Source organism: Prosopis cineraria, unplaced genomic scaffold (assembly GCF_029017545.1).
Source record: "Prosopis cineraria cultivar Desert tree isolate PC_DT_omini unplaced genomic scaffold, ASM2901754v1 PC10, whole genome shotgun sequence".
NCBI classification, from domain to species: domain Eukaryota; kingdom Viridiplantae; phylum Streptophyta; class Magnoliopsida; order Fabales; family Fabaceae; genus Prosopis; species Prosopis cineraria.
In genome coordinates, this window is record NW_026555341.1 from 1,070,409 (window position 1) to 1,082,970 (window position 12,562).

Genomic DNA, 12,562 nt, shown 5'->3' on the forward strand with positions numbered 1-12,562 from the left:
CTTCCAGATCTTAAATTTTCTACCACTACAAACTCAGAAATCAAAGAAGAAGGATGACTAAGAAAAATTTTTAGAACACTTACTTAATCTTGAAAAGTTTAAAATCACACCCTAAATATCCTATTAAAAACTCTTACCTTAAAAATTTAGATATTTCGCACCAGCGACTCGCGTTCTCTCCGCCTCAGCTCGCGCACAGGAAAAGAATTGAAGAAACGAAAGGAAACGGGTGAGTTTTTATAAAAATTTAGTGGGTCCCACACATTTTTTTTATTATTTCTTCTTTCCTCTCTCTTCTTCTTCTTTTTTTTTATTATTTTATACACATCATGCATGCGGCAGCCGAAAGTCTTTTGTTCTCCTCTTTTTTTTTATTCATACCTTTTCTTTTTTTTATAATAGTAATAATAATTTAATAATATTATTTTTTAATTAATTAATTAATAATTTTTTTTAAAAAAATTTAATTTAGAATTATATCCTAAGTTAGATTTAATAATCATTTTCTACTAATTTGCTTACCTCTAAATATTTTTTTAAAATTTCTATTAACCTAAATCAATTATTAAAATTTAAATTGGGATGTTACATCAAGTACCTGTCAAAATTGGTCATTTAGTCCAAGTCAACATTGACAGTCCTATCTCGAGGGTGCCAACAATCTAATCTCGATTGGTATCGAAAATATGGTATTAGACAACGCTGATAATCAAAGTCGACAAGTGAATGTTGTAGTTATTGTGTGTGTGTCAAAAGAAGAAGTTTCACGCTGCTCACATGAAGAGAACTCCTCATGTATAAATACTAAGAAATGAAATTGACTAGTAAAATAAACTTCAAGGGAAAGTGGGCTTAAGCACACTGAACAGGCCAACTTGGGACAATCTTAGTTGAAAACAACCAATTCATCTCCCTTGCACACAAGTTAAACAGGCATTGGGTTTCTTTTATCGAATTATTTTTGTAAAAAATAAATAGTTATTTATTTAAATTAGCTTACTAGAAAACCTTATTTTTTGGTTGATTGAAATTTGAATTTGAAGCTTAACCATTTCTGGGCTTTAAGCAATTTTTTAAATGGATTTTACTAATCTATTTTTATTATCGTCTTGTCCCCCCATGGCTTCAAAAATAATATACATGTAACCGAGGTTTAATTGTGGTTTATGTGTGTAACTAGGGTCTAATGGTGGTTTATTTCGGTGATTAAAGACCCAATGTTCACGTCCAAGATCTTAGCCTATATATAGGCATGCATGCATATAGAACACTTTGCTTGCCTTCTTTCCTCCTCCTTGTGTGTTGTATGCTATGCTATTTGAGTATTTGTTCTTGTTAGTCTGTGCTATTTTGTACCCTTACTTACTTGCAAGACATGCTTATTTAATTTTGAGGAATTGCCAATCTGCCATACCAGTGTACTAAATAGTTTTTAAGGACAGTGGTTTTTAACATGTCTCAAGTTGCTTTCACTTTCCTATCTACCATCAACAAAGAAAAAGAAAAGCTACCATGCAAATTTAAAATAATAAGGATTTAAAAAAAATTAAAATTATGAAGAGCAATAAGACTTAAATCCAAATCCACACATTTTTTTAATTATGCAAATAATAGATTTGGCACAGATTCAAATTCAGATATATCCAAACTTAATACAAGAGAATTGTTGTGTAATTTTAATTCTATTAAACAAAACGGAGGGATTATATTAATTATAAGAAGACCGAGAAATGGGTATTGAGATGCGTTTGTTTTCGCAAGAATGCGTCCGTCCTTTTTTATGAAATTATCATAACGTTCATTGTCATTGTCAATATAAGAAGTGTGAAATGGGCTACGCTTCATACGCATCAGGATAAACAAATTTGCACGTTTTGTGTGAAAAGTGGACGATCTGGCAATGTCGGTGGTTAATTATAAATCCACGTGAGCGAATTTTTAAAGCAACCCAATCGCGAGCAATGATTCGGCCATAACTAAAATAAAACCCCCCGCTTTATAACCATGCACTCTCTAAATGAAACACTTGTTTGGATTGGTTCATAGAAATAGAAGAAAACACATTAAAGTTTATAATATTTTATTCCACGGTATCTTTTAAGAAAATCACGTCAAATTTAAAATATTCCTGGCCAACAAATTTTACCCAATCAAATCACGGGTTCTCATCAGGATGAACTCGGTGCCATACTAAGAAAAATTCTGCGAGAGCACTAGTTAATCTTGCTTGCGCTGGTGGACAAAGGATTTGAACTGTGGTAACTGGTATATAATTGTTAGGGAGATCGAAAATATTCGATTGCCTGGGAAAAGAACTCTACGTGTTACAGGTATTCAATGCTTGTGCTGTGTAAATCGTTGAAATATAGATCAATATTTTAAATAAATTTATTCATTTATTAATTTTAAGTAAAATATAAATTTAAAATTATTAATTTAAATTACAATAGTTTAGATAATATAAGCATTCAATATCCAAATTCAAAAGGAAAAGAAAAAAGGAGTGGGAATAAAATACTCTTTTCATTTAATACCACCTCAATAAATAATTATTTATATTTTTATATTTATTCTTATTTTATAAAGTATTTCATCTTAAAAAAATATAAAGTTATTTATTTAATAAAAGTGCTTTAAAAAACAATAATTATATTTTAAAAAATAAAAATATATTATATTTTTAAATATTCAATTGTTTAAATTATATTTTTTAACATGAAGAATAAATATTCATAAAATATTTAAAGCAAATGTCCAAATATGCTGAAAACAGGTTAATAAAATAAATTAAGACATAGTACGAATCGGACAGGAGCAAATCAAACAGAAAAAGTGAGCTAGACATGTCTCAGATATCTGACATACAAATTACACTAATTAATTATGCATATGCCTCAGTCTTCTAGTTGGTTTGCTCGCCCTTCCCACCAGATTTGTTGTTTTTATTTTTTTTATTTTTATATTTAAAAATAAAAAAATATATAAATTTTAATAAATTTATCAGTCTGAATAATTCAAATTTAATATAAATAGTCCATATTTAATTTATAAAAATTTTAAAAAATTTAAAAAAGACATATCTTTTGATCCTGCATTTTGCTCATATTTTGTTATAGATACTTATACTTTTATTTTTTGGTGTTATAGATTCCTAAATAAAAAAAGTGTAGGGACCTTGAATGAATGTAAAACACTAAAAAATAAAAGTATAGAGACTTAAAATATCAAAAAAAGTGCAAAAATCTGTAACAAAACACAAGTAAAGTGCAGGAACAAATGGTATGTTTTTCCAAAAATTTAATATTAAAATTATACTGTTCAAAATACATCTAAAAAGTTTATTTATAAAATATCTGATATTAAATATGAATCATTTATATTAAATCTAGACTGTACAAACAGGTAAACAAATTATTAAAATTTTTTAAATATATCTAAAAATTTAATTTATAAAATATTTGATATTAACTATGGACCATTTATATTAAATTTAGACTATACATATAGGTAAACAAATTTATTAAAAATTTTGACATTAAATATATCTAAAAATTTAATTTATTTAATATTAAATATAAATTATTTATATTAAATTTGAATGGTACAAATAGGTAAACAAGTTTATTAAAAATTTTAAAATTTATATTTTATTTTAAAAAATTTTAAATAAAAAATATTAAATCTGAATTGTTGAGTAATTTGAATGGTTCAAATTTCGAACCTCTTCAGCGGAGGAGGGCTTCCCTCTCCCCAAAATTCCCACCCGTATTTCACACAAGCATCATTGCTCTGCTCAAGAAATTGAATTAATAATAACCTCTGGGTTTTGATTAATAAAATTAAAAAAAGAAGAAGAACGAGAAGGAAGAAAGTTCGAGGTGGGGTGGCAACGTCGGAAGGGTTTTCTTTTCCAAGTTGATTTTTTTTTTTTTTTGTAATGATACAGCACGTGATGTCAATCTCTGCCAACAAACCAAGGACACGTGTCACAACTGGAGGGAAGACCTGGTCAGCGACTGATGATGGGACTCCGAGTCCACTGCACTCCCCGAAGAAATTTCACGACGTATGAGTGAGGACACACACTACATAATTAATTATCATATCTATTTTTTTTTTTTCAGTTTACGTTGGCCAAGGACTAAGATTAGGACAATTTTCAATCAACCCCTTTACTTAACTTAATTTCAATCGACTCTCCTAAAATTTTAAAATTTTATTGTATATATAGAAAATTAAAATAAAATTAAAAAGTTAACTCAAATAATTTTATTGTCTCTAACGAAATGAACAACTAATATATAAAAAATAAATAAATGATGTGTGAATAATGAAGAATTGATAAAAGTAAAATTCTTAACTCTTATTAATAATATAATACTACTATAAATATGGAATTGAATTTTCTCCTCCACAAAAGATAACAAAGGAGAGGCAAGTGCAGATTTGGATAATTGAATTTAAAAATTTATATTTGATAATTTTTAAAAATATAAATTTAATTTGAACAGTTTGGATTTGCAGTGGAGAAACGGTAGAGGAAAAAAAAGAAGCAAAGGAGATAACCCACCCCTATAAATATAAACAAGTGAAGTTAGACACATAATTAACTCATTTTAAAAAAATGAACAACTAATTAATAAAAAATGAACAATTGATGCAAGTGAAATGAAAGTTATAAATTTATAATAATATTATGCTGTTAATGAGAATTATAAATTTTACATACGTGTGTTGTTTATTTCTCACACATCCATTATTCATTTTGTTTACACAAATTATTCACACATTTAATTCCATCAAGAATAATAAGATTATTTAAATCCTTCACATGTGTAATGAAATTTCAGAATTTTAGTGGGTTAACTAAAATTTTCCCATAAGATTATATTTGGATTAGAAAATAAGAGAATGGGAGGGTATTAGCAATTAACAATGACCATAGTCTGTATTAAAGCCATGGTCCCTCTATCTCCCGAGAATCACACTTTCCTTGACTTTGATATTTCTGTACTAAATCCTTTTTCAGTATACATGCCAAAGGAGACCAGTTATTGAGGTTGGGATAGAATTAGACAAAATACCATTTTTAACGTCTGGATAAAATGTTGGCGTCATGAAAATCCAGGCTTCTTATATTGGGAAACAATAATGAGATGCTTTGGTGAAGATCCGAATTAAATATGAGATACTAAAGGTGTTCAAAGATAATTGATTTTGATTTGTTTATGTTGGTTTGGCTTTCTTTTAGCAAAACCGATTTATTTGGTTCGATTAAAGTTTTTGCTTTTGAAAACTTAAACCAAAAGGGATAAAATCTTGTTATATTTATTATATTTTTTTTTCATAAATTTGCCTAAGTTTTTTTTTTTCATTTTTCTGAATTTAGTTATTTACAAATCATTGATAAAAATATGTTACAATTAGCTAGATATTATCTATTATTGTTTTTAATAATTTTTTAATTTTATAATCAAGTTTTTAAGGATAATGTATTAATTATTAATAGTTGAATATGCTAATTAATTGTTAAAAAATATCTTTTCATGCTCAAGAGATTTTTTCACTGCAAAGAAAAATTTAATAGTTAACAATTATCAGTGAATATGAACATATACTAGTGATTATGAATAATATCTCATGAAAAAGCTTAAACTTGAAATCAATTCAAACCACTCAAAAACCAAATCAAACATATAAGATGAAAAAAATCAAAGAGGTTATAAACTATATTAAACTAATTAGTTTGGTTCAATTTGATTTTTTCTCAAAATCAAACCAAACCAAACTCATGAACATCCTTATAAGATATATCAAACACCGCCGTGTAAGCTAACTTGTTCTTGAGATACCCTCAGTTAAGGGTGGAAATATATGGATTTGTTCACCTCAATTTCACAACCAAGAAAATTTGGGACCATTGAATACAAAATTGGGCCAAGATTAGCATAGCTCTTATGTAAGAATGACATGGATAAATCGATAAAAATACTATGATAATTGTTTGGACTTAAAATGAAGTAATGTTTGATTATAGTTCAAAAGTATAAAGAGAAAACATTAGACCCAATAATTCATCCACAAAGACAGACTCAATCTATTTTTTTGAGAAAAGACTTTTGGACTAAGCAAGCATTGAATCATGAAAAAAACATAACTCTTAAAACTTAAAATGATTGAACTAAGAGGATTGTTACTTGAACGTGCCTCGAGTCTCACAAGACCATGCCTAACAAGAGCAGATATTTTGGCATGAAACATTTGGGCTTTTGGTTTTGCAGATATAACAACCTCAAACCAACATTATAAAACAGAAAAGAGGAGGCAACGGACTATGAATAACAAATGACTCACAAATATTTCATTGCTCAAATTATCTTTTATTTTTGCTTTATATTTAGAATTTAATTCTTCTTTAATTTTTTTTTTGTAATTCTATAACTTTTACACTATCAATTAAAGGCTTTTTTTTTTTTACAATTATTTTTGCATCTTTACATCTAAACAAAATTGTGGTAAGGAAGCTGGAAGATCCTTGTTGACATTGAGATACCGCGTCTTTGACATGCTTGTTCTGGTTCAGAATCGCGAATAATAACATTACGCTGAAGCCTGAGGGCAAAGAGGGAGAGAGAACAAAAGCAAAAGAATTCGTCCTCGCGCTGAGGTGGGCCGACATGATTGCTGTGAATTTCCAAACTCTAATTATGCTATAACGGGTCAACTGCTTGCTTTCTTCGCTTCGACTGCAATGTGAATAATAAGTAATATACAGTCGATAATGAGTAATATATAGTCGAGGGATGCCGTCACACAGAATATATTAAATTCTTGATTATTAATTCCAAGGCCCTAATCTGAATTAATACTGCTACGTTGACGCAAATCTGCGCTCCATGATTTTGTTTCATTTGAATGGGCCTAGAAGCCCAACATGTTGTTAGTTTTTGGGCTACCATTCGTTTGGAAATCTTATCCCAAAGAAAAAGTTCAATTGGAAATGGAAACAGATGAGGAACCAATTTGAGCTCTGTGGTGTAGCTTTCCAGTAATGACCCAATTCTGAAGGGCACTCGTTTAAAGACCCAGACCCATCTCGATATCAATATATCAATACATATAATTTATAATGATTCATGTTATTTATGAATCACAGAGGACATAATTTACCTCAAACTCCATATAACATAAGGAAAATCACATTCAACCTCCTTCTAAGAGGATTAATCATAAATAACAACCAATACGGACTGAGTTTTTATTAAAATAGGAACATGATTTTTTTTTAATAGAATTTGTTATTGATTTTTATTTGTGATTAATTTATTTGAAAGGATGCTGGATGTAATTCTCTTTGTAATATACCACCTTCGTTCCAAAAATAAGGTATTTTACTCAGTGCACATCCATCCAAAAGAAAATGTGAGATAATTAAAATCTCAAAACTTTTTCCAACTTTAAAACCATCAATCATTATTCACAATTTCACATATTTGTTAGGTGGGAGGTGGATCTGGATTTGGTACGAGGATCCGCAATGTCTGGCGACACATGGAGGGACTTGAAGAATTGATTAAATCAAACATTTTCTGCCACCAGATCAATGCAACACAAGATTCACCTTTTTCCCCGTATTCAAGAACAAATAGGCCTCATTTGATGTGATGAAAAAATTTATAATGAAATTAGAATTAGAATAAAATTAAATTTTAAAAATGTGTTTAGCATGAAAATAAAATTATAATATAACATTAATTTATATATGTACTTAAAATAGAAAAAGATTAAATTGCCCTTTTTTTAAAAATTAAAAAGACCTATCTTATTATAAATGGATAAAAAAATGAGGATAGTGGGGTTCACAAATTGAATTCAAGGGAATTGAAGCAATTCCATGATCAATATAATGAAATTGAATTTTAATATTTTTGGTGAAATTAGTATTTTTAAGAATTGCAACTCTTACATACCAATCATGCTTAAATTAAAATTTCATCTTTAATTCCATTTTTACCTTATCAATTCAATGTCACCAAACATGGACATATTCAGCTTTTTCTAATCGGGCTTTTTTTTGGGGTCCTTTTTGGTTCAGTATCAACGACGAGCTTGCTTATTCTTCCTTTGGCCCTTTCTTTTTCTAGAATGCGAAGATCAAGGGATTTATGGTTGCTTCTTCTCTTCATTCCTTCGATCTCTTGGTAAAATCTGAGTATGGGTGACATCAAGATTTTTATCGTCACGAGGATTCTTCCTCTTTCTTCATCCCCTCTAATTCTTTATCTAGTTGTTTTCGGGAATCTAGAGCTCCAGCAGTTCAGGCTGCTTCTTCATTCTGGGGCGTTTGAAGCTTATCCCTGTCCGTGAAGATTAGAATGAGCATTCTAGAATGTAGAGTGTCCAGAAAAGCGAGTCCCTTGGGGAATGCAGGAAAAATCATCCCATTAATGGATGAGAATGAAGGTTGGATGGAAGTATGGAACCACGAAATGGGTCACTCTCGGCTTCACTTGAACGAACTGAAAGGTGGCGTTTGAGGAAGAAAAAATAATGAACCAGTGTATCTCGACTTTAAGAATTTGATTAAATCAAACATTTTCTGCCACCAGATCAATGCAACACAAGATTCACCTTTTTCCCCATATTCAAGAACAGATATTCAGCTTTTTCTAACTTGGCTTTTTTTTGGGTCTTTTTTTGTTCAGTATCAACGACGAGCTTGCTTCTTCTTCTTCCTTTGGCCCTTTCTTTTTCTAGAATGCGAAGATCAAGGGATTTATGGTTGCTTCTTCTCTCCATTCCTTCGATCTCTTGGTAAAATCTGAGTATGGGTGACATCAAGATTTTTATCGTCACGAGGATTCTTCTTCTTTCTTCATCCCCTCTAATTTTTTATGTAGTTGTTTTCGGGAATCTAGAGCTCCAGCAGTTCAGGCTGCTTCTTAATTTTGGGGCATTTGAAGCTTATCCCTGTCCGTGAAGGTTAGAATGAGCATTCTAGAATGTAGACTGTCCAGAAAAGCGAGTCCCATGGGGAGTGCAGGAAAAATCATCCCATTGATGGATGAGAATGAAGGTTGGATGGAAGTATGGAACCACGAAATGGGTCACTCTCGGCTTCACTGGAACGAACTGAAAGGTGGCGTTTGAGGAAGAAATCAAATTATGTGAAATGCATTGCACATTAAGATGTAAGATTTTTAGAAAAAAGTTTTATATTTAGGAAGGAACTAGTAAGTCGCGTAAGCTCCGCGTCCAGTCTGCATAAACCGTAAACTTGCGAGACCGAACTGGAGATGTATGAACAACATTCATCTCACGAAATACCAATATTCACCATGAATGCAGTGTATGATTTATTTACATCATTATTAACATTCATTTGTTAAAAGAAATATGATCTGGATATGGAATGGAATATCAAGCATTGAATATGGGATGCCATATTGACCCATGCATACTTGCTGCATTCCTTGTTTACAGTCATACTCAAGGATTTGTAATTTCGGAATAAAGTAAATTAATCAAGATTAATTTAAATATTTTTTATTTTAGATTGATACCTTCTTTTTGGTAAAGATTGAGTTCGATATATATGTCACTCATTGTTAGCACCATTCTTTCTTTTCTTTTCTTTTCTTTTCTTCTTTTTTTTTTTGACGATGGCATTGTTAACACCATTCTATAGTTACTAAAGTTACCGATTCCGTCTTATTAAAGGGAAAAAAAAACAATTCCATCTAATAACGTGGTGGCAATTTTTCCACAAAAGATGCTTAGGCATATAGTTTGTTGAGATATTATAGAATGAAAAACTTCATTTCATTTATAAGTTACATTATTAAATTTTTATAATAAATTTTTTTATTTTATAAAATTAAAAACTTGTTTAATTTTTAAATAAAATTAATTAGATTTAAAAAAATTTTATCAATAAAATATATTAAAAATGATTCACGGAACTGGCTTCTTTCGCTTTAATTAGAGCCAATACTTCAATAAACATGTTATTTTTTATTTTTTTTTTGAAGAAAAAAGGAAATAGATCGAAAGAGAGAAGAAGTCACCGCACTTTTTCCCACGGAGACGTCATAGCAGGAACGTCTCAATATATCCCAATCCCAATGTCCCTCGAAGATTTCTGTGGTCTCAGCTCTTCCGCCAATCCTGTCCGACCACAGGAAGGGGCTCGATCCTAAAAGCGACGCCGCATCCAATGAAATGCTTCTGTCCTCGCTATAGTACATTGTTAACTCACCACCATTTGCCTCTCTTCACACATAATCTGCTCATGATATGGGAGCGAGTCTCTTTTTATTCCTTTAAATAACTATATTACACTAATAGAATTAGCTTCTTACATGATCTAGGTTTACCATGATTATTTACTTAGAATATACTTGTGTATACTCAAATGCCTTGTACTTGGAAAGATCAAATGTAACAGACTAGGGGGCACAACTTATTTTGCTCATGTTTAAGACTAAGTAATGTGGTTTACAGGGAAAATTAAAGCTGAGACGAAGAGAGAGGTGCGTGGGAGGTGACAACACTTGTCACATGACCCAGAAATAAATCCAGCAAAACACCAACGGCAACGAGAGAGAGAGAGAGATATATATATATATATATCTATATATATCTTGTTGTTCACATAGCACAACCCACATACTAAATGAAAGAGATCGAAATTCATGCCGGTGATTTCTTTCCAAAATGGGTTGCGCAGTTGAATCAGGCCAGTATCTGCTCGATGGGCTTCCCTTCCAATTTAGCCTTCTCCATCTCCTGGAATTGCTTCTCCTCTCTTGCCATCTTCTTCAACCTCGCCAGCTCCAGGTCCTTGCTCATCTTCCTCCTGTACATCTCAGCGAACGTGATCGGCTCCTCCATCACCGACTTCTCGCCCTCCCTGATCTTCAGCGGGTACACTATCGCTTCCGGAGCCGGGTTCTGGAACGTCGCTATCGACAGGCGGCTGTGCTCCGAGTTCACCACCGCCTGGTGATCCGCGTTCCTGAACCTCCCATTGCTCAGAAACTGTCACCACACCGTAATTGTTAGCTAATAATGCCGAGCCATTAGGGAACACCCCTGGTGGGTGAACGGCACTGTCGCATTTATGAGAGACGCAATCATGGAAAAGTTATTAGTAGTGTCGTGTCCGGTGTACTCACATGGCCGTGATCCCCGAGGTTGACGACGAAAGCACCTTCCACCGGCTGGACCGTGATCCATGTCTTGCCGTTGTCCCTGGTGGCCTGGAGCCCGCCGACCTGGTCCTGGAGGAGGAGGGTGATGGTGCCCGGGTCAGTGTGACGCTTGAGGCCAAGGGTGAGGTCCGGTTGCGGGCATTTGGGGTAGTAATTCACCACCACCTTCTGGTCCATGTCGACGCAGGCCTTCGTCAGGGCTTCCTTCTCCAGACCCATGGCCTCCGACAAAACTTCCAGCAGCTTGCAAGCCAATCCCATCAGCTTGTCGCTGTATTGCTCCGTCACCTCCCTCCAGGCTCCCGGATTGTCCGGCCACCTGGAGTAGTCCCTGTTCCTGATCGGGTATGAAAAGTAAGTCACGATCTCTCTCCAATCCTGCACAGTCTCCCCCTGCAGCCACGGCACAATCAAAATAGTGAATGCCGACCTCATTAATATACTGTGCACGAGAATAAGGAATGAATGCACGATATTATAAGATATAGGTATAGAAGGAGAGGATGAATTACCTGGAGATGGCTGGAGACGATAAAACCGCCCTTCTTGCCGCCGGACATATCGAACCGGAGCTTCTCTTCGGGGGGCAGGGCGAAGAACTCCTTGGCGAGACGGGTCATGTCGGAGATGAGTTTAGAGTCGACGCCGTGGTCGACAACCTGGAAGATTCCCCAATCCTCACAAGCGGCGACGATCTGGTCGCAAATTTGGGCCCTGCGACCGTGGAGGTCGTCTATGCCGGCGAGAGAAATGATGGGGATGTCACTGCTGAATTGGTTGTAGGCGACCTTGGGGCGCTCGTCCTCGTCGCGGAGGAAGCGAGACTCGAAGGTGTTCTCGTCAGAAAGTGAAGTGAGAGTCTTGGCGGGCGCCATGGGGGAAAGTTGCGAGGCTGTGAGGGAAGAAATTGAGGAAGAGTGATGGGGGTGAGTCTGAGAGTGGATGTGGGGGGAGGAAGGGAAGGTAATGACTATATATGGAGGGGCTCGGGATGGACAGCTCTAACTACCACGGGAGAGGCCATGAGTTTGTGTTCATAAAATCACACATCTAGCTACCGGCCCTCTCTCCACGTTCTTTCTAGAAGCCTAATTTTATCATTAATGCTGCCCGGTGCTCCCCTATTTCTTGTGGACGATACGATACAAAATGGTACAATACGTGCTCCCCCTTTTTACCTCCCCATCAGCCAGCCCCATTGATCGTTTTAATTTTTTCTAATTTCTTATATATTTTAAATTTCTTTTCCAGACCCAACAGTTGAACCTCAACCATCAATTAATCTATATGTTAAATGGGAGCAATTTAAATTTTATATTTAATCAAAAGGAGATCACTATTGATTGGAT

General features: G+C 33.5%; 1 protein-coding gene across 1 annotated transcript; it reads right to left on the minus strand.

Annotated features, from left to right (window-relative positions):
• Window positions 1-10,449: 10,449 nt before the first annotated feature.
• On the minus strand, window positions 10,450-12,164 carry LOC129322959 (naringenin,2-oxoglutarate 3-dioxygenase). Its single transcript, XM_054969426.1, has 3 exons — window positions 11,726-12,164; window positions 11,178-11,606; window positions 10,450-11,040 (listed from the first exon to the last, which is right to left on the minus strand). Exons 1-3 carry the CDS (start codon window positions 12,086-12,088, stop codon window positions 10,735-10,737), a joined length of 1,098 nt encoding a protein of 365 aa, XP_054825401.1. The 5' UTR covers window positions 12,089-12,164; the 3' UTR covers window positions 10,450-10,734.
• Between the last annotated feature and the right edge of the window lie 398 nt (window positions 12,165-12,562).

Excerpts from the sequence above, each read along its gene's own strand:
- LOC129322959 (XM_054969426.1), bottom strand. The coding sequence starts at position 12,088 with ATGGCGCCCGCCAAGACTCTCACTTCACTTTCTGACGAGAACACCTTC. Across the intron at positions 11,607-11,725 it reads TCGTCTCCAGCCATCTCCAG|GGGGAGACTGTGCAGGATTG; the intron begins GTAATTCATCCT and ends CCGTGGCTGCAG. Across the intron at positions 11,041-11,177 it reads ACCTCGGGGATCACGGCCAT|TTTCTGAGCAATGGGAGGTT; the intron begins GTGAGTACACCG and ends GTGTGGTGACAG.